We start from the raw sequence: 27,566 nt of genomic DNA on the forward strand, positions 1-27,566 counted from the left end.
GTTGTGTGGCAACTAAGTACTAAGCCCACGGTCCCGGTGAACAGGTGATTTTCTTATCAACGGATTATCTTCATCGGGTGAAGGTAGATGTATTTAATGAGCCTGCGAATGAGTCAACCGTGGCAGTCACTTGCAGCGCACTAATTGCATTGGATTTACAATGAAATGTAATTTATAGAAAATCGGTTTTACCCATCATGTAGGTATGTACATTTTATGGTATGTTTCAGATGGATCCATTTCTAGTTTCGTACGACTCCGTTTAAATTGTTATAAATTAAACACAGTGATATTTCGCTAACCTTCTACGGAGGCGCCAAATCGTCGGGACGTTGTGAATTTAACAGCCAAACGATGATGACTCCCATGGAGTTGCCTGCTCTAGCTCATAAGAACTTCCGTCCCGTGTAGCCATATAAAATGGTATTCAAACGGCGATAAAGCTACGGATTGATTACGAGCCTCATAAGCACAACGCGTTTGAATGAAATAAAACGTTACAGCTCCCGCTTCCTGGGAACCAGCGCCATTCGCTGCTAGGCTACGAGGCATGTGCATTGGTTGTATTTCTGCGAGGGTGATGATAAGAGCTGCAAACTACTCGTAGCCTTTACATTCTGTGGCATTTCGGCAGTGATCGGTGAGTTTGTGGGTTTAGTGGTTTGTGGTGCTAAAGTATTTGGAGCGAAACGTACCTCGACGTCCATCAGGGAACGTTTATGATTTTCAACCATTATCGGATTGTTTCCCACCGTTTGCCGTTTGCGTCGGAGAACTAATAGGAATCCTTCAAACACCTCCCGGAACACGTCATAAACCACCTCTTGTCATTAAAACGGATGAGTTGCTCTTCTCACTCGAGAGCTGCTCTCGGACACGCCAGCAGCCATCTTCTTACCAGTCTACCATCTTCTCCCAACCCGACAGGTCGGCAAGGTAACGCACGGTGCAAGATGCATTCGGTGGGCATCCATTCGGCGCTTGCCATCAAGCGGCAGCGCAAGAGACGCGACAATCAACGCAAGGCCCGGGAGCGGCGCTACAGCATACAGAGCTCGGAAAGCGGCGACACCCACTCGCCCCATGGCTCCACCCGGCGGAAATTCCATCCCCAGAAAGTGCACATCACCGATAACAATAATTTAGATACGAAAGTAAGTACATTCAGGGGATGAAAGCGGCGGGTCGTGATAGAGGCGATCACCCCAAAGTTCACCACCACCTCAACGCCCGAGTGACACTTGGCTTTGGGGGACAGGAAATTGGATTGAGCCACATCACGCAACGCAGCGCATCCTCTTCTCTGATGCCCGCGAGAACCGCCGTCATACTGATAACCTTCCAATTCTTTCTCTTGGATCCTCTCAACCCCGTAGGTAGTCACTAGCATTGGCATGCTGCACATAGGGGTCGTGTTCGTAGTTTTCGGAATCTTTTTACTAGGGGCTGGATTTTTTCCAGATAATGTATCCAATCAGCCGCAACAATCCTGGCACATCCTAGGTTCGTATCGACCGACACCAGGGGATGGAATGAACCTATTTTCACCTCATCTGTTCTACTACTCCTACGCAGGCAAAGGCTCCTGGTGGAACGAGCTGGTCTGCACCGGCCTGTTCGCCGTCGGGCTGGGCATCTTTCTCATCATCCTCAACTGTGTGATAAGCAATCGGGAGGAGCAGGATCTCGAGAGCTACGTCCAGCGGCAGCTGACGCGATCCCGGTCCGGTAAGTACCCGGCTCGCCGGAAGCATCCGATCCGACGGTTGGCCGCGCCTCACGGGCCGGTCAACTGTCACTCGACGTTATCGTCCGCGTCCAACACGGCTCGGAAGGTACCCTTCAAGGGTATAAATAAATGATTAGCTCACCACAGGCGGCTAAGCCGTCGGTAAGGTACTATTGGCATCTTAACCCAAACAGCTTGCACTCTCCGTTCGGACCGTCCTCAACGACCGGTGCTCGTAAAATTGAGGCTTTGCTTGGGAAGGGAAATCCACGTGACCACGTGGGTATGTAGCGACGCACGTGACACTTCCAATTCGTACGATTTTCGCCCGAACGAACGTACACTGATATCTTATGTATGTTTAATGCAGCCATCGAGACATGCGGCGGTCGTGGCGGGTGCAAGGACGAACCAACCCCACTGGTAATGTTGGTGAAGGTCGTCTTGGGTATATTTTATTCATTATATTAATGGTCATGCCTTACGGGTTTGTTTGCCTCGGCAGAATCGATGGGTTTCGAAACTATCGTTCGCAATATGAGATACCACCCGTGAGATGGTTTGTTATGGTTTAGAATTAGCTCACATTTGTCAGGGTTTTGTTGTGCTAAAGAACTTTAAAGCACGATATAAATGGTTAGAGTATTCGAAAGAAACGCATACTGTCGTGCAATAATTGGCCAGATGTGATTGTTTACCGTCCACCTTCCTCAGCGGTGAATCCCCCTCGAACCGATAAAACTGTAGTTAAAACGCGTCACTTCATTTGTTGACCATTCGATTTGGTCAAATTTTATTGCAAATTGAGCGAATGGTAAAACGATACCGAGCAGGAGCGTAAAATATTAATCATTTTCGCGACCGGAAAGAAAAAGTATAACCCCAAGAAAGAACTCCAATTGCGCAGGGAAAATAAAGGCTTTCCGGAAACCTCGAGTCATAATATAAGTTTCAAATGGAGCAAAACTTTTGGCGAAGACATTTTTAGCTCCCTTTTTTATGACTCTCCTTGCCTGTTTTTCGCGCGGCCAATCGACGTTCTTATCAGGGTGGGCAGAGGAAATGCCAAAGTTTAGCACTTTGCACCCACTTCCTTTCCTTCAAATGCTGCCCTTTTATTTTCGCCCCCCCTCTCCCAGTTGGTCGACCCTCAGAATGTCCAGTTAAAAGGCTTCCGATACGGTTTCGGCTCATTTCTTTTCTTCCTGCCAAAAACACCTGCTGTTTACTCGTCCAAGGTATGCGAGAAAGGGTCCTTTCTTGGAAGCGGCCAAAGGATCAAAACAAACCGGGGACTTCGGAGCGCTAGAGGTTCTTCCGCTTGGTAGCTTAGATTTCCGAGCCGGTATCGATTAGGAATGCTCTGACGGCATACATAGCGACATTCCGAAAAAAGAACAAATCTGCCGACTTCGGCTTAACCGATGAGGTATTCTCGTGTCGTGACGAACGCATTTTTTGGGCTGGAATTTTTCCAACGGCGTCCCTTTTCTGCGCCGGACGTTCTTACGATACATCGTTTATGAGGACGTCATAACCAGGAGCCCGTTTGGCATTAATGGGCAGTTAGTGCGATCGGTCAATCGGATTATCGATTCCATCTTACCTGTTCTTCTCAACTCTCTCTCTCTCTCTCTCTCACACACACACACACTAGGTCATCGGCTGGAGCGTGACGTCGAAACTGGCGGACTGACCACACGCCACCACCGCAAGGCCATGCAAATCCAGAAGGGCGCCGCCGAGCGGGGTCTGGACGATCTGTCCAACTCGAACGTCCTGCTGACGCCGACCAGCAGCGAGGTGGTCACCCCGACGACTCCATCCGGAGGTAAGCGATCGAAAATAAGAATGAACGGTGCTTTCTCTTTTCTCCTTTCTCTCTCTCTCTCTCTCTCTCCACCCCCTTCTTGCTCTCTCTCGTTACGAGACGGAGGGCACGGACGACCTTCCGTCGTTGCTTAGCAGAACAACACCACCACCACCACCCGCACCACCACCATCACCATCATCATGTTTCGTTCATGCTTGCTTCTCCAAAGTTCATTAGGTCATTTTATGTTCCACGTCTTCACACATTCACATCCATTGGCCCGTTTTTCGTCATGTCATTAGCTGCAAATACCATCGCACCGTCAGCCGGCCACTGTTGCAAACCCCCCACTCCGAAACTTTCCCCACCATTCCGTCGGGGTCCTGAGCCGAACGACTTCATAAATCGCATCGTATCACACCCCGGGATGCACATTAATCTTATTTTATGTTTCAAACATGGCCGTTCTTCTGTTTCCATCAGGCGACTTTTCCGGGATGCTTGTCCCTCCTGCTCCTACCAAACTCTCACGCACCCCCACCCCAACCCTACCCTCTAACTCTCTTTCTGCATCATTTCATCTGCTCACATTTCTGCTTTTTTATGCCCAACGTACATCTTGCGTTCCGATACTGCTTTAGTGTGGCTCGGTTTAGTGAAAGACGAGAGTTGTTTTTTTCTACTGTTGTTGTTCGCTCCGCTAGTCCGGGTTTCACAGCGCAAGGAGACAACCACTGCAGCGGGCACAAGGTTGCTGCTGTCTCATGGTGCATCCGCGATCGATAGGAGCGGCTAGTCCGCATGCCGAGACCGTACACCATCCTACATTTTATCCGACCATTATCATTTTTTATTTCTTCTTCCCCTCCCCATTCGTTTTCGTTTCGCTGGCATCCTCGTTTCCGTTGTGTCTTGTTTTCGTTTTGGTTCGTTGACAAGAAATCCCCACGATGAGTGGGAAACGGTCTACCATTCAAGTAACATATTTCACTCTCTATTGGGTAGATTAAAATGAAATTAGTTTCAATCTCGCCCTGCCACCCGCGACCCGGGATACCCAAGCGAAGGGCATACAAAATGTAAATTCATCACCAAAGGAAAAGGCGCCAGGAAAATCCATCAGCTGCTGGCGTCGCTTAGGGCTGGGCCGTTTTTTTTTCAAAAAGCTTTTTTATCGATATTTTCTAAGTAATAATTTATGTCTGAAATAATAACTGATGACAACAAGAGAAAGCGAAATTAATGCTTCCACTTCGTTGGTTCGTTGGCGAAGGGCATATAACTGTATGCGAAGAAGGCGTCTTTAAAATGATCGGCATTATGTTAAACACGTGTCTTGGTGAATTAATGTTATTTCGTGAATCAAAACATTGCATCCCAAATGCGTCCAATTAAACCATATTGCCCGTTGGTTTAATCAAACGGTTCAAATAAGCCGCGACACACCACCGGTCTCGGGCGCTCCCAGCATCGGCGACTTCGGTTCGGTTAATGGAGACGCCTGGTGATTCATGCGGTACCTTACAAGCGACCAGGCACCTCCATCCTTCGTACGTCATTTGCATCACTCGTTCGTAATAACGTGTCGCGACAGCGCCCATGTGGAACGCGACGGGGGTAATGAATATTCATGCCCACGCTGGGGCGTTACCAATTCCAACCGAAGCTCGAGACGGCCCCCTGCAAAATGTACTGAGTGTCAGTCCGGCCGGCTGACAGCGGAACCGCCGACTCGGTACCAGCAGCTTTCCCGCCACCGAACGGCCTCGAGCAATACAGTGAATTGCTCACCCGTGCACCGGCAACAATTGCAACCGTCATGTTCCAATTTCATACGGAGCCAAATTAATGCTGAAGGCTATTAATACACCCAAAACAACGGGGTGCTGGTTTGATTCTTTTCCTTTTTTTCTCTTGCTGTGGCTGTTTCGCCAAACTTTTCGATTGATGGGCTCCAACTGGCCAACGTGCTCGCCAAAGGGTGGAAAAAATAGAAAATTTTGCCAAAAGTTCTTCTTCATGCTCTTCGGCTACGCTGTAGTTGGGCTGTTTTAGTCGAGTTGCCTGCCATGGGGGTCTCAAATGAAAGGTGCCCATTTGGAAAACAACTGTACCGTATTCGCCGTGCCGTATGGTGGGAAATGGCAATCTAAATTGTGTACATACGAGTCCAATTGAATAGTCGGAAATTGCCCAACAGCATGAAACTTCACTCATGCAACTTGTTCACTCGTTGAACCGTGAACACTCCGGGAAAGATAGCAACAGTTTTGATACTTTTTTTTCGTTTTTTCTTCGTATCATTAATGAATTCACAGTTCGTTGACATGTTTATAAACATCTTCACAGAATGCTTTAGGATATTTTTTTATAAATCATTTCATTGAACGTCGAGCTTTATGCATCATCTAAAAAAAGCTCATGCTCAAAAACGTGTTAACCGTATTCCTTGCAATACATATGTCCATCTCGCTTATTCTCGTTCTATCTATCTGTCTTTCTATCTTGAACCCTTTTTCATTTCCTGTTTCATCGTGTGCTCGCAATGAATTGAATGTCAAACGCGGGGCCACAACTGTTGCTTTGCAATCAAAACCCCATTTCATTCCATTTGCCACGCTGCATTGAATGAAACAATCATCATGTTCGCAACACAAACTCTGCCGCTGCTGTATGAACCTGCTGCAATATTTGCAAACGATACAATTTAATTGGATGAATGTACACATATGAACTACAAAATTTAAACTGCAATCGAATCAATGCATTCGTAAATTTCGTAAAGGTTATGCTTTGTAAGACCGCCAATGCACGAGAGAATTCATCCCAGTGGTCCAGCAGGAGCTGCCAAGGCAAGGCAAGTGCAGCAACCAGTTCGTTCCCATCGAGCATCGTTTCTCGTTTCGTTCCGAACGTTTGATGTCCTGTGTCAGTTTTTTTTAAACGTTTTGGTTTTGCTCGCTGTCTTGCTGTCCAACGTGTGCAACTGCAGCATGTCTGATCATCATGATTACATGTGCCAGACTTGTCTTCGATTCGTTCTATCTGTGTTTTTTTGCTTTTTGTACTGTTGCTTCTTTCGGTCCCCACCAACTCTAGTACTCATGTTTACTTTTATCATCCTCGAACGATACCTTTGCCCTATTCTTCACTCCCCTCCGTGTGTGTATGCTGTCTTCAGCGAATCCGAACCCGAATGCATTTCCTCGGAACGTTCATTCCAATCGTGGTCGGTTCCCTTTTCCCATATCTCAATTTTGATTCCTAGAGATGGATGCGCTCGCTGTACTGTATCTTTTACATAGTTCAATATTAAGATACCTCGGTTGATTGGCCACATCTTAAACATTGTTATTGTTCAAAATGCTTCAATTGCGCTGAACTGATTGCATCGCATTGATCTGCTTTGGCTTCAAGTATTTACGCGATTTCGCTACCTTTATCTTAACGCCGATGATATTTGATATTAAGACAATGTTAGATATTTGTCCGATGTTTTTCTTTGCGCTATTCGAATGTGAAAAGATGGTGAACAAGAAGAATTTGGGTGAATCATGTTTGCCTTCTTTAGGTTTTATGTTTAGCATTTTGTATTTATATTCATTAAAATATTGGTTTATAATTGCTTTAATCGTAATTAAAACGTGCACAGATGATAACAGAAAAAGATTTGGCAGTAGTCACAATGCAGTTTACTGATACAACAATGTGGGAAAAGAGGTTAACAATATTTTTTAAAACACCATGAAGCTGCTTCTTTGATCATTCTGCTTCCCCAAGCTTGCGAAATACTTGAACAATAGATACTATGTTTAAACAACCCGCTTTAACACAACAAACGATTGGCACGAGTATTCTCAAACTTCTCCTGAGTGTTTCTAACCATTTCAAAATGGTAATTGAAATTGGGAAAAAGAGTCCATTGTTAAGTTGTGGAATAGCTAGCGTGCAGCACGTAAAGCCGTTTCAAAGAAATTCGCTATTTTTTTTTATTTTCAAACTCAACACCATAAAACCTAACACCCCGTGAATTTAACGTATCATTTATTACTCCTTGAGTTTCTTTTTATTCATTTGCAAACCATAACAGTAACGGTTCCGCTTATAATCGAATGGAAGGGTTATTTGATCAAGGGAACACCTTTGCATTACAACTTTGCTTACTTATGTTGCTCTCATTTTCATTGCTTTCATCCCAACAATTAGATTGTCTATTGCAGATTGCTGGCAAACCGATAGCAAACCATTCGCGTTCGGCTGTTCGATATTGAAGCTCAAGTGAATATTGATTAGGACTGCTTTTTAAGGCTTTTCGCGATACATTCGTATTTAGTGCTCGATCCGTAGGAACGGTAGACCAGGCAGATGCTATAACGGGTGTGTCGGCTTTGGGCAAACTGCCCAACGGTTCGGTTCCGGTGTATCTAGTTCAATTTGCGCTGGTACGTTTTTTGTAGTTTCATTTGCAGATTGACACATAACATGGTGGTTGCTCGGTGTTGCCTTCTATAATTTAACAGAATATCAATCTTTTCTGTCTGTTTTCCCTCGCTCTAATACTTTTTTTTCTCTTCTCCTTCTCTCTATAATCTTCTTCTTCGTCCCTTTGTTACGCTCCTCCTTTCTTTTCCCCATTTATTTCCACTTCCTGGTGTGAATCATGTGTGCACATTCCTTTTGTCCTTCTCATTGGTCTTCTTCAAATCGTTTCATTTATCAACTGAATAAAGTTGCTTTAATAATGCCAGCTAACTACAAACCACACGTTGAAATATTAATGTGATACTGCCACCGTTACATTCGCTTCGCGTTATGCGTCGCTCAAGTGTTATCTTAACTCCTCCACCTTTTTACTACGAAATAATTCCAAAGATCAACCAAACATATTAATTGTACGATCTCGTTAGCCGATAATATAAAATTTAAATCTACATCGTATCAATTCTACATCGCAATTAAAGTTAAACGAATATAAAAAAGGAATAAATAAATGTAAATTGTAACAAATCACGAAAGCAATCACTACCGCAAAGTACAAACTAAAAAATTGAAAACACACTGATTAACGTCTACCAAATAACCAACAGCAACGATTAACGACAACGCCAATAAAACTGTCATTTAAAAAATATTTAAAGAAGGGTAAAACTATCGGAATAATATAAAAAAACACGTTACTCCCTTCGTTGTCCGTTACAATGGAAGTAACAGAAAAGCTTCAAGAAGCGCATGCACAATGTTATCGAAGGCACGACCATTTAAAAACAATTGTAAGATACTTGTTTTTGTTCCCTTAACACTGCTTTAGTATTTTCGTTTCGTTACCCTCCGTTCATGTCCTTTCCCAGCCAGCCCCTTTCCAAACCTGCTCGACCAACTTGAAGCCCCTCTAGGTGTGTTGACCGCAAGCAGCATCCAATGGTCGACAAACTAATTGTAATACTCGTGCAATCGAAGAGAGAGGTAGCACTAGAATTGAGCTGTTAACATTGCCTTTATTTCGTTTACAAACAAACATCAATCAAGAATTAAGAACAGTGATGCCAATGTTAAATGTGTTGAAAATTTGTTTCATATGTTAAAGTATGTTTCTTGCGTTGCCTTGCATACCGGTTGGTATCGTGTTCATTCGAAGAAGAATCGCATCTGTAATATTCTAGCATCGGGTTCAGTGTTTTGCCAGACGTAGGGAATTTTATGGCACATGGTTTTATTTACGTCACGCTGGGTTTAAAAAGTTTTTAAATTACATTTTTCGTTTTTGTTTTTTTTTTTTTGCTATGTGAGCCTCATGCATCAAGCTTGGTTTTGGTTGCGCTTTTTTCTAATTTAATCCCACAAACAGGATTCAGACCTTGCACATTTCTCTATCTTGTCCAGTCCCTCAAATGCGTCCAGAGCCCTGTTTTGCGTATCTGTTAACTGCTTATTTCCGAAATATCTCAGCTTGATAGCTGACCCTTCCGCCTTCGCAATTTCCGGAAAAGTTATCGCCCGGGTGATCAGCTCTTCTTGCTTGACGAAACTGTTTCCCCGTGACTGTGAAACATCTCAAATTCTTTTTGGACTACTTTTTTTTTGGTATTTCCGGTCCATTTGCTTCCTTACTACCGTGGTGTTGTTGTTGCTGTATTAAGTAAAGAATTAATTTGTTTTTGTCTTAACTTAACCAATCCAACGCTGTTAAAACGTGTTGGAATATGTGGAAATTTTATTGTGCTAATTTTACAACCAAATTTCAGTTTTCATTTTTCTATATTCGTATGTTTTGAAACAAATTGAATAAGCAAGTTATTGAAAAAAAACTTCTGAATATTTTGATACCATTCCATGCCTGTGTATGTGTGTGTAAACCTTTTGTGAGCATTGGTGTTCGTTAGTCAGTATTCTTGTTACTAATTACATGTATTATTGTTTTTTTTTTCTTGAGTTCAAACGCTTCTCTCTGTATCGCAAAGACATCGATCAACCAATGCTAACGGTTTTTGTTTGCACTCTACTCCATCTGCCAACTGTCGCCTGCTTGCACCCTCCGCTGGACACACGCAGTGCTCGGTGCTTCGGGTGAAATCCTGCTGGAGAAAATTTTGGAAGAGGACAGCAGCTACGGCGACCCAGACTACTACTCCCGAAACGTGGGCCAATCGCCCCCCGGAGCGGACAACGATAAGCGGTTGCTACTGGGCAACGGCCATACCGGCGCCATCCACATGACCGACATCTAAGATGTGACCCGAGCCGCTCCCCTGGGGTTTTCCCGAGCCGCTGCCTCCCTATAATCTGATAGAAATCTGTGTTTATCGTATCGGTAGGTCGACGCGAATTGTGATGACGATTTACGACGTAGTTTGGGTGAGAGGCTTTTTGCTCTGTGGCAACCTTTATTGCAATGAGAATGTGACGAACAGGCTGATAGATTTATTTAAGGGAAAATGGGCACTGTGTGAATCTCACATCTCGATCATCTCTTAACACTCGCTTTATACCGCAGTATCGTGTTTCTTTATAAAAAAAAGCCCTTTACAAATGGGAGGGACCGGAAATTGCACCAGATGTGACAATGAGTTACAAATCTTCGTCACAACTGGTATTATGAAACTGGAAGCAAAAAAAAAATAGTCCTAATCCCTCGACAACCGATAGTTCAGATTCAGTTTTCCTTCACGCACAATAACAATCTGCCCACGTTTGCGGGGCTGCGTAAATGTCAAACCATCAACTTCATTTACTGATGACATAAAATAAGCCCCAATTGATGAAACGTTGAGCAAGCGAACGAATATCATTACCGAACATGCGAATTCGGAAACTGTGAAACTCTGTCACTGTTTGAACCGAGTAAGCCCGGAGGTTTTTTGGCAAACATAACACAAAAAATCGATCACTTGATTGATTGACATCCGCTTGACTCAAATGAAACCCCCCATGGATTAATCACAGCGCGATCATCATAATCGATGGGAAAATTACGCCCATCTCAGCAAATGCCAATACCCAAAACCGGTGTAGCCAGTGGATAAAAGAAACTTATGGTTACAACCAATACCTTCGATTGATAAAGACATTTACAGTGCAATTGTTAATTTTCCCTCGAGAAGAAGCGTTCACTTCGGTTTGACAGTAAATGAATAATGTTAATTTTCTAAGAAAACATGAAAAATCCAAGTAAAATTTCGCCTGAATTCATTTCTCACACAGTGCACGGAATAATCATACTCTAATTTCACGATTCCCAAAAATGCTCCTCCACTCTAGGCTAGACCACATTTATGAAAGGAGAGAGACTTTAAAGTTAGTAATAAAATATCGTTTCATATTTCGTGATTGAGAAGCGGGTCTATCAGCTCATGCATCGCAATGACATGCATCAACGGAAGTAAAATAATTAATTCAGTGTAAAACGATAACAATACAAAACAAACATTCTTCACCAAACAACATTCTGATCGTATCGCATCGTATACTTGAATGTGAGTGCAAGTAATGCCATTGATTACATTTTTGATGTATAATATTTTCATTTGTCTCACAACACATTTGTGACAACACGAATCACAATACTGCAAACAACATAAACCAGCACTTAAAATATATATATCTAGCAACAGAGAATGATAAATCTGAGAGGTGAATCGTATTTTAGAATGTGTACAAACAGACGGGAGAACACTCATTCGGCGCATCGATCGAGGGGGATGATAGTTGACGCTACAGAAATAAGACGATAAACGCGGGACATGCTTCCTACATTATATGCGATAGAATATAAGGTACTTGCTGCCCGAAGGCAATTAAGATTCAGAATTCAGGCTGCAAAATAGCTGCGATGACGCTCTAGTCACTTCTGATTCTAAACTACTTTCTCACCCTACGTAGAATGCAACGGTCGGTGCTTTCCATCGTTCTTTTTTTACATTCGCCAAACAGAGAAGAAAGTAGGACGAAAGACCGAGATTGAAGGTCTTAAGTCGTTCAGAGTTACGGCTTTTCGTTACAAATAACGAATAATCCGAAACTGTACCACGAGCATTTACATTAGCGCTTTCAGACAGGCAGAAATGCAGCTAAAGCTAAATAAAATTAGGAAACGAAAACTCGGTAGCACTGAGGGCGCATTACAAGCGGGTGATTCACATCCGCAACCACATAGTAACATTCAACTAAATCACAAAACTACACCAAAGAAAACTCGTACACCACTATGAATGAATGAATGAATACAGCATACCTTCATCTAATCGCAACAAATAGATAGTGTCAATACTGTTCAATGTTGAATGTAATCGTTTTAATGTGCGAGCTTTGCGATTGTTAATTTTGTATTCTTTTACGCTGGCAGGTGAATGATAAATATTAAAGAAAACACTTATGAAAAGTGTCTTACTATATAATTGCTGCCTCACGGGCGAATAGTTTAACAAAAACCAACCACACTGATAACGGTAATACTTCGATTGGCGTTTTCATGAAAACTATCGATGGAAGAAAGGAAAAAGAATAAGTTGAAAAGCGAGGAAACCGATCTAATTTGCATCTCCAATCAACACCAGACATCGGATCAATCTAGTGAAAATGTGATTGTTTGCCATTTCTGACTTATCGTGTTTCACATGGCGTAATGTATACATGCCACCAAGTGGAAGTACGTGCATCCGTACGATGATCCCAAAACACTCCCTACATTTCGCAGGCACGTGTTAATTGGCCCTAATTTCGGATAGATGCCTTCCCCCCGAAAACGGACTCAGCATAACGACTGCTACGTTGGCAAATGCTTCATGATAGACAATGTCCCTTCGTGACGTGTTTGAACTGCTGGGTGAGAAGTTTTGCTAGCATCCCCGGCACCGTCACATCAGCTGACGCATTGGGATTGGCGAGTAAACATTGACTCGTTCGGAACGACATAAGCACCCTTTGCTAGCCAAATAACTTCGTACAACGAGAGCACAAGTCACTGGTGAAGATTTTCCGTGCTTGGGTGGAAATGTGGTTCACGTGGCGCTAGATAATTTTACGCTGCCACTTTTTGCGACATCCCCTAATGGGCAAATGAATGAAAGTTTATGAAAGCGAATTTGGGTTCAACTTCGGATAAGTTCACCCAGCTGAGCTTCCTGTTGTATTGTTTATCGGCGCTCCAGATGAGAGTTCTCCTTTATCTAAGGTGTTTGAAACTGTCTGATGACATTCGACAAAAACCCATTTTACTTACGATTCATTGGATTGAGGACACGATAGCACCATGCTGTGATGAGCTTCAAAGCAAATTGATATTTTTACTGTGCTACTCCCTTACATCTTTTGCTTATACGATAAGTAAACATTTATGAGTGTGTACAGCAAAAATCGGAACACACTCATCCGAGCTCCCGATCCTATCTGATAATGTTTAGCGGTAGAAAAATCCATCGACGTATCGCAGATTATATTGCGATAAAACATCACCACAACTTGCTTCCATATTCATAACGCAGATAAGCCGCCCGCTATCGCCCAGTTCGTTTGGTTGCCCACGGTTGCCTTCGAGGCGCCAACGGTGTGATGATGTTTGTCCATTATTCCTCACCACGCTCCATAGCGTCTCCGTTCAATTCCATTCGCTCCCACAAAGCTTTTTTGCCAGCTTATAACTTCATTCACACACCCTGCCCCAAGCATACCAGGCACTGGGCGCCTCCATCACGTAACTAAAGCCGAAGCTGAAAATGAAAATGTTTAGACAGAAATATATCTGACAGGTGATGGAATGCTTTAGATGCTTAGGCTTTTGTCAAGCAGCTTGTTGTTGTGACAAAGGATGTGGTGGTTGGTTACCGGTTACCGGCCAGAACGTACCTTTGGGACGGCCATCAAATGTTTGTGGTTATGTGGCCGACAGCACGGAAACCTTGACGGCATGAAAAACTTGTGGTTCTTGTTTCATTGTTCGTTTGGTTTGAAATTAATTTCATACTTCAGCAGTGACGGGGACATCCTGCTGGTAGCCTTTCGTTCGGGGTACGAAAGAACTATTAAGAACTGGAATAACCACATTTTGTTGTTCAAGAAACCACTCAAAAAATACCATCCACATTGAAACCAGCTGCTCACTGTGTATTCCTTATCCGATCTCACCGTGTGCTGGGTATCTCTCAAACTCTACGGGGAAGAAATGTCACGACCGATAGGATGCAGAATTCGGAAAGTTTGCTAGCTCTTGCCAATATATATATATATTTCCGAAAGGTCGTATGGACGTGCTGATCGAATTTGGTGTGTTTCGTTTTCAAAGAAATGGGAGAAGAAAAGTTTATCACCATTTCTCCCCGCGCAGCAACCGATTTCTAGCGTAAGGAAAAACTTTGCCAGCTCGAATGTCGAATGTTTATGTGGCCTTTTTGCTGCGCCCGACAGAAGCAAAAATGTATGCATGAAACTTTCCGTTTCTATTTCATTCGAAATGCAGAAACAACCGAATGTTTTCCTATATTTCAAGATTACCGTCAAGCCTGGATGAATCGATTGGATTTTAATGATTCGTACATGATAAGCTAGGGTTAATTGTGACGGAATAAAATTATCACTTTGAACTATAATCGCGCTGATGAGGATAACCCCAAGCTGGATTACCACAACAAAAGCGTATTAATAACTGTTGTTTTAATCAATTTGGCCGCACGTTTGCATCCGTCGTCACGTTTGCTGTCCGAATAGTTTATCTGTCTCGTTGAATAGAACGGTGCAATTGGCAAGGAATAATTAATGAAAATCGAAAGCGTACATAACATCCAAATAATCAAAAATCATTTCATATCGAGACCTGTACCAGCGATGACCTGATGAAAATAAGCCTGAAGAAAGTGTAACTAGTTTACTGAATCGGTGTAACAGAGACGCAAAATATATTGACGAAATTTACTATGTACGCCGTTAAACGTTGTCGAAATTTTAACAAACCTTGATGTGACCATTTGCGTTTATAAAGTTTTCTCGATGGTTTATGATCGTGCTCTTCCGTTTTTGCTGCTGTTAAAAATATAAAAAAAAAATCTAATGAATTTATCGCCTGTGAATAGTCATGTACAAGCAAGTGCGTTCCGTGCATCTAACATAAGCATGCACATCACGAAAACGGTCGCCAAACTCGCTGCTTATGTCTGTTGCGTCACATAAATCGTATGTTTTCCTTAATTGCGCAATACCGTGCAGAACATTCCTCGGCGAAGGACTGAGGAAGGACATGAAACAAGAAATATATACATATACTTAACTTATATAACACAACATATACTCCGACCAATTTATAGCTAAGAACTATTTTCAATCTTTTTCTATAAGCATGTTTAAGCGAATGAACGAAATGTTGTTTGGTTGATCGGAAAACCGGAACTAAATAGGTTGCCAGTTGGAAACGTTGCAGTTGAGAAGGGGAATGGGAAAATGATAAAGAAAAACAATTGCTACCGAAGTAAAATAGAAGCATGCAGCATACCAAACTGGTTCATACAAATGTTAAAAGCTCGTTTTTCTACAATCAATTCTACCACTGTTTCAAATAAATGACAAAAAAACAACACTTCAAACAACCATTTAAAAAAAGCAAGGAACGGTCAGCAATGATCTAGCTTGACACGATATCTAGTTGCTGCAAATTAAAATCCGCAGCAAACAGAAGTATGACCATAATGACAAATGTAGTGTATTGTATATCCCAACAGTAGCAATAAGGCTACTAAAACAGAATCGTACCATCTACTGGAATAACAATAAAGCCGAATAAATGAGATGTAAAGCATGTAAATTCGTAAGGAAAAAGGTGACAGAAAGTACATCTTTAGTACATAACTATAATCAGAAAAGTGAGAATGTATGAACACATAACATTAGACTAAGGCAGCATCAATCACAGACAAACGTTCTTCTCATGTACACGTCACAATTTTTTAAATTTATTAAAACAAATGTTGAGATGAATACCGGCAACAACTGATCCAACACGTAAGGAAAACAATAACAAGCACAATGTCTCATAACAATATAATGCATTACTAGGCGTGTTAGGTGTTGAATAGAATTTTCATTATGTTCTACGAAAAGATTCAATTTGTTTTTAGATTTCGAGATTAGAACATTAAAACGACATTAATTTTCAGACATTAAGTTTCTTCTATGCAAATATTAAAGTCGTTGTATGTGATATGATTTACAAGGCGATGGAAAGATGTTCATTACTGTGTCCTTTTCCAGTTACGTTAACAATGAAGAAACTAATCCTACCACCAATCGAAAGATCCCCTCCGTTTGCCAACGATCCATCGAATTATTTCACCACCGTAGGGAATGATTTCTGAGCATCCACTAAAACCAGTTCTAGTTCAGTTTAGGTGTAGATGCCAAACATAATTTTAACATTTGTATCTCTCTTTTTACCGCTAACATTAGACAGATAGTATTCCACCGGTTGTTTCATAAATCAACATGCATCCCACAATTATGGTTTTCCTGTCGTGATCAACCAAAACTAGTACATTTAGTTTCAGTTTATATAATTATGTTTACTGATGTAGTAAATCGAATATGAAACATAGATAAATATATAGGACACTAGCACAGACTATTTTTCGTCGACTGAATTCTTGATTAACTTAATTGACTGCGTCAACATGTGATCGATCGTGTGTGTAAAAGTATTGAAAATCAATAGCAAAACAAAACCAACTAAATATTCGCCATCGCTATTTCAACTTCGTGGACAAAGTAATACGGTTATGTAGCTCATGCACAGAAGGATTTATCATTAATAACACACCGTTCTACTGGAAGTGAATCAAACGAAACGAATGTAGAGCGCATGGTGCAGAGATTTATAGAGCGTCCTGGGCGAAATTCCAGAACAACGTTCTAAGAAAAAGTGCATGAGCATAAACTTAAGACACACATTACACCGAAGGGTCTGGTTAAGGAGGGGGTACTTAATTTCTTCCGGTACAACTAAAGTGTCATTAAGCTTCGATCAGAACATTAGATAACAAATACCAGCGATAAGCGACAAAGGAAGCAGCGTGGGGTGAGTAGTAGAAAAAGAAAAATTAAAAAGACCTACCAGACAGTAAAAACGCTTGCTTAGATCAAGATCAACAACTTCATCGCTACGCTTTTATGAAGCAAACGAGAATCACAAATTGATTGTGTAGCCATGCATACGAATACTACAGTGGACAGACAAAAAGGTCCGTGCGTGCGTTTGGAAATGCAAAATTAAGCTATAAGAGACAAGAAGCAAGGTACCCATACCAAATCGCAGAGAACCGCAAAACTAATAATCGAACAGCATTTAGTTAATATGAAGAGAGAGTAAATATACATTGAGCTACGTGAGTAATAAATCGAACATTCTTGGGAAATAAAACATTGGTTACAGAACTGGCTGTTCAATGATGACGCTTTGATGACATTTTGAATGCTTCATGCTAACAAATGGTTCCTTTTATTCGTTATCGATCCGATACACGGCATCACCTCGTCGGTGAACACGCTTTATACGCAGCATCATTTTTACTGACTTCCAGGCGCATTTTTTTGTTGCCACGTTTAATAGCTTTCTGCTCCATCTCCTCAAAGTGACTGATAAACATAGCCTTCAGTGCGGGATAGAACTTGCACAACGCGGGCAAATCGTCCAGTGTTACCTCCATGTTGTCGAAAGCAATTCCCAGATCCGTGCCCAACCCCGACTGGTGCTGTTCTGGTTGAAGGCGCGGAATTTTCGCGTACCGTTGGCTAAAGTGCGTCAACAATGTGTACCTCGCGTTCATTTTCCTTCCCTGCTCGATGGCCTGTGAGAGGGTGCTGTGCATCTTGAGGCGCGCCTCCGCGGCCAGCTCGTCCTCCATAGTTGCCTCGTGGATGAGCACCGTCGAGTCTCGGCCCAGCTGAATAAGGCTTTCGCAAGGCATCGTATCACCGCTGTAGGTGATTTTTACATCCCCCTCGATTCCTGTGTCGCGGTGAGTGCCAAGGGACACCATTTTCAAGGCTAACCCGAACGAATGCGGACAGTGGCGGACGCGACAGGTGGCTACTTCCTTGATACCCATTTCCAGCAGTCGTTCATCGTTCAAGGGACTTTCCAACTGGCGAAAAACAAAGGCTTGTTAGTATAAGCAAAAGAGGACTGATGGAAAACGAGCTACTACTTACAAGATCGGCATTTTTAACGAGATCATAACCCCTTTGGATAGTCTCGAATCTACAATCGTACAACCGTAGCCAGTAGGAGATTTGTTCCGGTGCAAAAAGCATCACTTTTTCGCAATCATCTCCAAACAGCTTTCTACGTACTTGCAAAAGACCTATTAAACCTGTAAAACGTTTAAAATCGGCAGTAGTAAAAGGTCTAATCTGAAGTGCGAGGAAATTTCCCTTACCTAAGTGATGGTCGGCATGAAGATGAGAAATGTAGACCGCCTTGATGGAACGAAGCACACTTTCTGCTTGAGTGTTGCCGAAAAATCGCACTATCTGACCAACAGTTCCCTCGCCACAATCCAAAAGGATTGACGAATGCGCACTTTAAAAAATAAACAAAAAATACGTTAGCTTCCTCTATCGCATATCGTTGTACAAGCATAAGAAACTTACTTTGTCAAAATCAAAATTGCGCTCACGTTACGAGTTTTGTTCGGTATCGACGATCCCGTGCCTAGAAAAATCATTCGAGGAAACTGTTCCGTTCGTAACGTGACGGATCGCCGCTCGTGGAACGGAAGTAGTTCAAGTTTCAAATCGGTCAACGCACTTTTGAATTCCGGTAAAAGATCCAACTCATTCAGATACTCGGTTGGGTTTAGTAGGGCTTCTTGTGCTCTGAAAATGTAAAAGAATAGATCAAAATTTTCAAAAAAAAAAACAAAATAAAAATTCAAACCAAATTTACCTATCAATTCCCTTCGAAGGTCGTATGTGCAGACAACTCAAGGAAGATGAACGTAAAAGATTACTATCACTTGCTGGGGGATTTTGATAATCATTATTTTCTTCTCTGAAATAAAATAGAAACGTATTTTACGTGAGTGACAGCGGTTATATAAAGCAACCAAAATTCTGCAACAATACCTTAACAACGGAAACATTTTGTCATCAAGCTGATTCAAGTGATGCTGTATACGATGGGCCGCAATGTATCCCGAAAAGCCGTTCACCTCGTTCAGCGCTATGTGCCTGGTGCTGGCCGAGAAAGAATCGTTAAATTTCCTGTACTCGTCACAGCGCATCACTTCCAGGGGGCTGAAGTGCATGACAAACATTGCTTGATCAGATGCCTCGGTTGCTCCTTGTTGGTAAGGGGCAAACAGGTCAGCCTTCGCTTGAAAGTCTTTAAAATACTCCCGGCTAGGAATGTCAAGAAAGATGAACACCGGACCTGGATCGTCCGGGGCTCGTACGTCACTCGATTTCACGATGCGCCCATCGGGTAGCGTAATATCGTTGCCGTTTTTAAGCTGTCCCAGCAGTGGGCCCGCTGGAACGCCAAAGTCTACGCATTTTTCCAACGATAGCTGTCCGAGTCGTGGTTTTAGCTTGCATATGTACGCCATAACCGATTGCTCTTCTCGCCTGGTCCAGTTTTGTCCACCGGTGGTCGAGGAAGCTTCCTGTTTGGTGTAATCTTTTTTCCTCTCGTATGCGTAATAATCTGTCTCATCTACCAATGCTTCTTCTTCCTCCTGTGCTTCGGTAGTGTTTGCCTCAATGTTGGCAGTATCCCGTTTGATGCTAATGTACCGTACAGTCATTACGTGGTCCTCGTACACATATCCCGTGCTGTACTCCGAAGCATCCACTTTCATATCCTTCAATATCACGAACCGGCGCATCGCTTTGAACAGCTCCTCCAAACCGGGCGGTCCATGCAACGATACTGCTGGCACTCCGACGTCCTGCATGGTCAAACAGATTCCCGGCAGTCCACCGATGCGCTCCCAGCTGGTGCGGGTCATAAAAATATTCTCCAAACAGGACAGTTTTGTCTTGTGCTCGTACGCTAACCTTTGCGTACCTTCGCCACAGTTGAACAGATAGCGTGTCTGATCGGTGAACAGATACACCGATGCCGGGGTTCCGGGTGCTCCGCATCCAAGCACCTGCAGGTTAACGATTCCCGGCGAAACTTTGGACACTTTTTGCTTCAGCTTCAGCCGTTGTTTCTGTGCTTCGGCGATGTGTTTGGGGTCCAGGGGCATTTTGCTTAGCAGTTTGTATAATTTTTTGTTAGTAGAGTTCCACCTCGTTGATTGCAAAAAACTAACTACATTCGAGTACGCTAAATAACGGGATTTATACATAGATTAAGGAAATCACTTTTCTGCTTGAATGACTAAACCGAAATCAACGTGTTTCACCGGATCATATGTTTGGAAAACCAAATTGCATCAGCCATTGACAGCTGTCATACTATTTTATGGTCAAGATCGGTAAAAGACAGGTCGGGTTAAAGCTATTATTTTGACAGTATTGCTTTCATAATTTTCGAATCTCTGAAATTTCCGAATCTTCCGAATTTCAATTTTGGCAACACTGCTCGAGCAAGTTCGAAACGCCGCCATCTTCTTCTGCTCCAGAAGCGCTTCTGTAAAAGGTGTAGTGATGGGGAAACTGAATCCCTACAGGGATTCGAATCTTTCGATTCAAATCCTTTCTGAGATCCGGATCTTCGAATCCGAATCCCAATCCGTCATATCATACATGCTCATCTAATGCCGATTTTTCATATGATGTGTTAGAATGAATAGAATAGAATGAATGAGTCTACATAATTTTGAGACACGCGCGCATTGGTGGTCATGGCTGTACGAAAAAAACTAATAGTATCTACACATCTCGCTGTAGTTGGGTCCCTTTCTGTCCTTGATAGTGGCACCACATTATCAACCAATGGTAATTGGTAATGGCGGGGGGAACTACAAACAGAGCAGAAATATCCTCTTACACTCCGGAAAGTGGTGCCTCGTTAACCTTGGGGGACTCGGCGATTTACCTTTCGTCCATGGGAAGGAACACAAATATACTTTCGTGCCTCTCAATCCTATGTAGGGGTAAGCGGTGGGACTCATCATCATCTTCATGTAAACTTTTGTATTTTGGGGATAAAACAATGAACTTTATTATTCTAACACGTTAAAATACAGGATACTAAGGTTACAGATTAAAATTGGCGGACCGTCACGACGACGCGTCGGCTCCGCACGAGATGCCGATCAGAAGAGATCTTCTTTTCATCTCTTCACACCGCAGGACACTTCTCCACTGACAGCGCTCTCGAGTCCCAATCGAATCAAATCTTTAGAATCCGTCAAAAGGGATTCGAATCTTTAGAATCCGTCAAATGGGATTCGAATCTTTAGAATCCGTCTAGGGATCGAATCTTCGAATCTTCCGAATCCCGATTCTACCAACACTTGAGGGTATTATGATTGGAAGCGCGGAAACGATAAACTTCTCGACGCTGGCCCATACAAAAGGTAAACAACACTTTGAAAAAAGCGAAAAAATGGCTGGGCGTCTCGACGATCCAAAACGACGCCACCTGCGTGTCGAGACGATGCGCGGATACGAAACGACGCGCGTCGTTATCGTCGAGCAGTTTCAAGCACCTCCTGGTCGATGGATCTCTATAGACCGTATGTGTCCGAAGCATATGTGGGTTCTATGGATCTTGGTATTTACCAAGAACATGATAATTCAGGATGCACTTTTCATATCACCGTTGTGTTTAGACAAGTCACTTTGATTTATTTAGCCATTTAGCCATAGTATAAAACACACCAATAACTCGATCGTTTTGAAAATTGATTAAAAATCAAAGTGCTCGAAACTTGTTAAAAACTATATATTTACATACCTTGAAATACTTGTATAAATACCCAGGTTGCTATTCGAGCAAATATGCGGAAACTTTCGAGCAATAACGCGGAACTGGATCATAATACCCTCAACTATTCGAAACGCCGCCATCTTCTTTTGAGCAGAAGCGCTTCTGTAAAAGGTGCTCGTAATCAGGTCGACTATTTCCGCGTAATAAAAGTTATTCTGTTGACAAAGAACGTTCAATACGTTTAGTAAAAGTATTGTGAGTTAGTGACGATTGTTCAAACACACGAGTAATCATTTAGCGGTCCAAAAATGAGCGGATACGCACGACCTCCTCCAAGGATAGATGGGATGATCTCATTGAAGGTAAGACAAATTGTAAAATGGAGGACGAAATAGATAAAACTCGTGTCTTCTAAATACGCTTAACGATGGTAGTAAAAGAAGCATAACATTTAAGTTGGTTCAAAACGACGTATTCTGCTTGCTTTTGTAAAACCGGATTGTGTTTTACGAGGTACAGTTACTGCGCAGTTTGGAGAAAGTTTCGCCACACGCTTCGTTGCCGACGATGCCGCCATTTTGGTAGACCTGAGCAGGGTAATAAAATTTGGGTTTGTTTTTTCACAGGTCGATAACTTGACTTACCGTACCACGCCTGATGATTTGCGACGGGTTTTTGAGCGTTGTGGCGAAGTCGGCGATATTTACATTCCCCGCGACAGGCACACGCGCGAAAGCCGTGGATTTGCATTTGTTCGGTAAGGGCCCGAAAAGCGCACAGCCTTTTCTTCGATTTGCGGTGAAACTGGAATGTGCGCTAATTCGATGGTATCGTCCTTTTCATACAGCTTCTATGACAAACGTGATGCCGAAGACGCACTAGACGCCATGGATGGCCGCATGCTGGACGGCAGGGAGCTCCGCGTACAAATGGCTCGCTATGGACGGCCAACTTCTCCCCAACGCCGCGGAGGTAACCGACATAATGGACGCGAAAGAGGACGCTCACGCGAACGCTACCGTCGCCGTTCGCGGTCCCGCAGCCCCGAGCATCGCCGCCGGTCGTATTCCCGCTCGAAGTCACGAACACCACGATCGCGCTCCGGTAGTAAATCGTCCCGCGGTAAGGATTCTCGTTCCCGCAGTCCCGCCGAGCGCGGACACTATTGAAGCGTTTAAGCGCACATTCATTTTTCAGGTTCGTTTTGCATATTCGCAAAGTTTAGTTCCTACTTTTATCACGTGGCATGCTTCGATAACTAACCGCTTGCTCTGTTTTCCAGCTCGCCCTTGATGCAGAGAAGACTATATTGACGACGAAAGGCTTCCGCTGAAAATAAGGTAAGGATCGGTTTGCGATCTGTAGCTTTGCTCTTTTAATCATTTCAATAAGAATAATTTTGACTCTGGTTTGTCACAACCATTTCGAAATTTGCTGTTAGTTTGTAAAGTAATATTACAAGCTATAACACATCGTCACCCTTTTACATCCGTCACCTTAACACACTTTCTAGTAGAATCGTGACCACACTGAGTAAGTTGCAACATTGCACAGTACGTCCATCCGCGCGGGAAAGTTTACTTTATCACGTAAGACGAAAAGACCCCCAAACAACTCAGTGAGGAGCGAAAAGGGAATAAGTTAAGGAAAGTTTCCCGAGAGTCGTATGTGTTAAAAGAAATTGAACGATGGTGCGATCCGTGCTCGGTATATAGTTTAGACATGACCGGTGCGATTCTTGCGAAAGTTTTCCTTATAACTACTCTCTCCACCCCTTAACAGCATATACAGACTGTTGGTTTCAGTTGCTTTTCGGTTTCTCGAGTTTTGTTTGATTGTTTTTGGTTTAATCAAAAATAATAACCATTGCGCGTACCATCCGATATGGAAATATGGTAACACACTTGTGTGTTGTTATTTTGTTTACAAGCTATTCAAAACAGAACACAGTTCTATCATAACCAACCCCAATGCCGGTTCGAATGCATCGCTGGAAGGGGAAGGATATGATAAAAGAGGGACTGCGTGCGCGCATATCCTGTATCTGTTCCGACACAAACCCCTACCGTCCATACTAAATGAATACCTATTTCACTCATATAGGGCAAGTTGCGGTTTTGCTGCTGCTGGCCTGCAGAGAGAGAGATTTGTCCATCCGGTCACAGACTTCTTTCTCCTTCCCGTGTTCTTCCTCTCTTCTAAATGCTGTCTATATTTTGCGTCACCTTTTGCGATGATGAGAAAGCAGAGTCAATGGAAGAGGGAAAGGCGCGGATATGGTCGCGTCCCGGGTGTGTGGTGGTACAGCTGCGCTTCCGCCGTGCCTATATCATATCATTGTAGCGAGCAGTCATGTGTGGAGGAAGTGTGATGATCGACAGAAGAAGGGAACGAGCTGCGTAGGTGCGTTTGCGGTTTGGCATCCTGCGTCAGCGCGCATTGCACTTGCAGAGGCAGAGGCCGATTCTCGGAGAGGGATATTTTCCTGGAGGGCGGCAAAAACGAGTGCGGTGTTTGAAAAAATAATACGAGCTGTTGGCCGGCCGGTGTATCTCGAAGGCGCTTTCCGACAGGACGCGTACTTCACGGGAGTCTTCTGGAGTACGACGTGCACTAATCGGAATCGTTCCGGGGGAGAGAGAGAGAGAAAAGATTCAGTAATTCGTCCTCCAGCTTCGAGAGTACGTGTAGCAGCCGTGTGGAAGTAATGTAGGACGAACATATTGGTCAGCGGTTATGCGGTCCTGTTGGCAGAGGAGATGGAGAAATTCTTCGTTTCGGGGGAACTGCACGGCTGTCGCTGCTACTGCACTGCAATGCCGAGAATGTCCGATACGACTCGATTGTTCCAAGTAGTTCCGGTCGACGCGACACTCGACTTTCAGCAGTCGCCGACGCCGACGCCGGATTCCAGACCAAAGTCGTCGAGGGTGGTGTAGAAGAGCCTGCTGAAGAGTACCAGTTTTTGATTTGCCGTCTACTGCACGTACCGGTCTGATGCCTTCCGCTGCGGTTGCATGCTGGTCCGTCCCCGGAATTAAAGTGGGATGGCGGCGGCGGATGCCCACCCTCCTGGTGATGGTTCCCTGTATCGTCCTTGGCGAGATGAAACGTTTCCTCCGTATTGTGTGTTTTTCTTCTCTCTCTCTCACTCTATTTCTTTTCTTCCAGCTGAAGTTGTAGTGTGTCACTTTTTATTATTCTTTCGCCACCGCTCCTCCCTTTGTAACTTTCCATCTCTTCTTATGTTCAGTCCCATTTTTAGTTTGTTTGCTTCGTTTATTTTGAAGAACCATATCGCACTGGTGACAATTATACAATCCTTTTGCACACATACACACCCTTAAACATACACACACGCACACAGAATACCCTTCACCTAACAGATTAACGATCGTATTATTTACATGTCTGTGCGATCGAGTCTGAAAGCATCGGGATATCGACCTCACTGCCACGGCTGTTTTGGAATGTTTCCTGAGGCTGACGAGGAGAGAGTCCTGTAGAACTGGAAGCTGGGCCTAAAACAGACGGGACGGCTGAATGAAAAGACGATAAAGAATCATTGTACTGTTCGCGTGGAATGGAGAAAGGAGAGAGAGCAGACTTTGCGCCTTCGAGTACCGGAGTTTGCCGTTTGCTGATTCGACCTTATGCGAGCATTTACATTATAGCATCGTCGACGGCACATGGCATTTAGGAGTAGAATGGTTTTTCCATTCAGTGCTCTCAAGGATATACCGGGGAACCAGGGGATCGCGTCAGTAAACGAGAGCAGAAAAGCGTGGTGGGGTTGCACCTGGAACGAGCCGTGTAATGTACGGGGGGAAAAGTAACAGAAATCAAGGGCGTCTCTTACGGATCCGTTCACCCATTTCACCCGTGCATTGTTGCTGTTTGAATTTAGAGACATCGAGCGACACTTGTTGCAGCTACTGGTAGGCTGAACGCAGAACCACTGTTTCCTGTGTGTTCCTGGTGTTTTTGCCTTTTCGAGACGTTCGAGAGCTGTAGCTGGGCCAAGCGGACACTACGAAGGTGAAGTGAAGGCCGTATTGTTTGGGGTTGCGATTGATTTTAATCCCCTGACCCCTGTGAACTTTTATAGGTTGCTTTTCCTCTAACCTTCTTTCCTATATAATTAAATGTCCATCATAGATGTTGCGGCGCGCTGAACTCTTCCTGTTTGTTTGTGTCTGACCGTCGCCGAAAACTTTGTTAATAAGCAAAGCCTTCATTCGAACTATTTCCAAACAGTGTGCAGTTTTATATTTGCAGATTTTTCCCTACCCATACACCCGACGGCATACCCGAATGAGACGCTTACACAAAAGCCAGCAACAAACAACAATCAGCAGTACTTGTGAGATCGCTAATGGCGCGGGATTCGTTTTGTCCGCAACCACTTTCCATTGTGCGCTTCGAAAAACGAGTGGCCCACAAATTTTGATCAGATACTAAATATTAGCGAGAGCAGTGAGGTGGAAGGATACAAAGTTTATGAAATGGAAGGCGAATGTAAATGATGTCAAGCTCTAATAGCTCCTGTAGAACCGAAGTTTTTTTTACTTGCGTTAGTTTTCTTTCGAATAAGGAATTGTAGGAACGTGAGAGGGATCGTAAGGATAACATAATTCCATCTACACGTGGAAACAAAGGTACACACACGCACGACAGTCCCTTATCGGCGGTATGACCAGTTGGGAAACTGTCATCAAAAGCGGCTTGTAAAATTTTAAAATTACTAAACGCGAACAGATGAGATACATTATAATATTTAGGCAAACCTCAAGCAGCAGCAGATTAATTTACTACTACAATGCATTTCAAACAATAATTCTTCCTCCTCCTTATGCGGCCATGCTAATGATTCCTTTTGACACGTTAAGAATTCCTCACGTCTGACACTGACCCAAATGGATCGCTTCTCTGCTACAATCAACCAAGCGCGCTCGCGAATACCGCGCCATCGACCACTATTTTACTTGGCAACACACAATATTATCAGAAATGTTCCAGCACTACTTCGGGCGTATTCTATCTTCATCTGAAATCATCGTGGGAAGGAAAAGCGAGAGCAATCAATAACAGGTGAGTGTTAGGAATCACGCCGCGTGGCCCCAAAAGGAAAAAAAGGAAGATAGTTCTTACAACATCTAGGTTAATTGAATTTATTTCCACTAGGAAATGTTAAAGGAGCTGACATACATAATTTGTAGTAAACATAGTAAAGTACATAAGAAGTTTATGAAATAATTGAGCATTTTTAAGGATGCTTGAGTAACATATTTTGTGGATTTTAGGGTACATTTCTTTACTGAGTGTAAGTTCTTTATCATTTTCAAGCCATCCAAAGCATTGATTGAAATGTGAATTCGCTTTTTTATGTGTCTTCAGCCACATATTCCTTTTCTCACATGAGTTGAAAATGCTTGCACGTCCTTTTTGTTTCTAAAATGAGTTCACTAAGAACGTTTGAAATGTGCTGTATAATCCGTAAAAAGTTTTACGTATGACAAAATGCGCTGCGTTAGTTTCGATAATTATGTTCAATCGGGCATTAAAAAAATGCTGCATGGACTTTGGATGTAATATTAGATTTTGTTTCCGATAATAGGATTCTTAAACTATAATTTTGATATAAAACAACGACATGGTTTTGACTTTAT

The 27,566-nt window shown here is 43.1% G+C and overlaps 3 protein-coding genes across 10 annotated transcripts; 2 read left to right on the plus strand and 1 right to left on the minus strand.

Annotated features, from left to right (window-relative positions):
* The first annotated feature begins 953 nt into the window (after nt 1–953).
* On the plus strand, nt 954–10,267 carry LOC131265614 (uncharacterized). The gene is made up of 5 exons (XM_058267898.1): nt 954–1,154; nt 1,377–1,503; nt 1,576–1,728; nt 3,387–3,560; nt 10,092–10,267. Exons 1-5 carry the CDS (start codon nt 954–956, stop codon nt 10,265–10,267), a joined length of 831 nt encoding a protein of 276 aa, XP_058123881.1.
* A 7,113-nt stretch (nt 10,268–17,380) lies between these two features.
* Nucleotides 17,381–20,422, minus strand: LOC131263413 (ribonuclease Z, mitochondrial). Its single transcript, XM_058265610.1, has 6 exons — nt 19,140–20,422; nt 18,961–19,065; nt 18,666–18,890; nt 18,452–18,594; nt 18,225–18,385; nt 17,381–18,157 (listed from the first exon to the last, which is right to left on the minus strand). Exons 1-6 carry the CDS (start codon nt 20,366–20,368, stop codon nt 17,540–17,542), a joined length of 2,481 nt encoding a protein of 826 aa, XP_058121593.1. The 5' UTR covers nt 20,369–20,422; the 3' UTR covers nt 17,381–17,539.
* Nucleotides 20,423–22,034: 1,612 nt separating this feature from the next.
* On the plus strand, nt 22,035–27,565 carry LOC131266187 (serine/arginine-rich splicing factor 2). Of its 8 annotated transcripts, none has more exons than XM_058268567.1 (5): nt 22,035–22,259; nt 22,524–22,654; nt 22,745–23,094; nt 23,180–23,237; nt 26,155–27,565. In XM_058268567.1, the coding sequence occupies exons 1-3, from the start codon at nt 22,206–22,208 to the stop codon at nt 23,064–23,066; spliced, it is 507 nt and encodes a 168-aa protein (XP_058124550.1). In that variant the 5' UTR covers nt 22,035–22,205; the 3' UTR covers nt 23,067–23,094; nt 23,180–23,237; nt 26,155–27,565. The 8 variants fall into 8 exon arrangements, with proteins under 8 accessions (XP_058124550.1, XP_058124549.1, XP_058124548.1 ...); XM_058268566.1 differs by having other exon boundaries at nt 26,162–27,565; XM_058268565.1 differs by having other exon boundaries at nt 26,176–27,565.
* The last annotated feature ends 1 nt before the right edge of the window (nt 27,566 follows it).

The sequence above is a fragment of the Anopheles coustani genome, chromosome 2 (assembly GCF_943734705.1).
Source record: "Anopheles coustani chromosome 2, idAnoCousDA_361_x.2, whole genome shotgun sequence".
In the NCBI taxonomy this organism is placed as follows: Eukaryota; Metazoa; Arthropoda; class Insecta; order Diptera; family Culicidae; genus Anopheles; species Anopheles coustani.

Coding starts and splice junctions, on each gene's coding strand:
- LOC131265614 (XM_058267898.1), top strand. CDS start 954: ATGCATTCGGTGGGCATCCATTCGGCGCTTGCCATCAAGCGGCAGCGC. Junction 1,504..1,575: donor ACAATCCTGGCACATCCTAG/GTTCGTATCGAC, acceptor ACTCCTACGCAG/GCAAAGGCTCCTGGTGGAAC. Junction 1,729..3,386: donor GCTGACGCGATCCCGGTCCG/GTAAGTACCCGG, acceptor CACACACACTAG/GTCATCGGCTGGAGCGTGAC.
- LOC131266187 (XM_058268567.1), top strand. CDS start 22,206: ATGAGCGGATACGCACGACCTCCTCCAAGGATAGATGGGATGATCTCA. Junction 22,260..22,523: donor ATGGGATGATCTCATTGAAG/GTAAGACAAATT, acceptor GTTTTTTCACAG/GTCGATAACTTGACTTACCG. Junction 22,655..22,744: donor CGTGGATTTGCATTTGTTCG/GTAAGGGCCCGA, acceptor CTTTTCATACAG/CTTCTATGACAAACGTGATG.
- LOC131263413 (XM_058265610.1), bottom strand. CDS start 20,368: ATGTATAAATCCCGTTATTTAGCGTACTCGAATGTAGTTAGTTTTTTG. Junction 18,386..18,451: donor TCATGCCGACCATCACTTAG/GTAAGGGAAATT, acceptor AACGTTTTACAG/GTTTAATAGGTCTTTTGCAA. Junction 18,158..18,224: donor TCGTTAAAAATGCCGATCTT/GTAAGTAGTAGC, acceptor GTTTTTCGCCAG/TTGGAAAGTCCCTTGAACGA.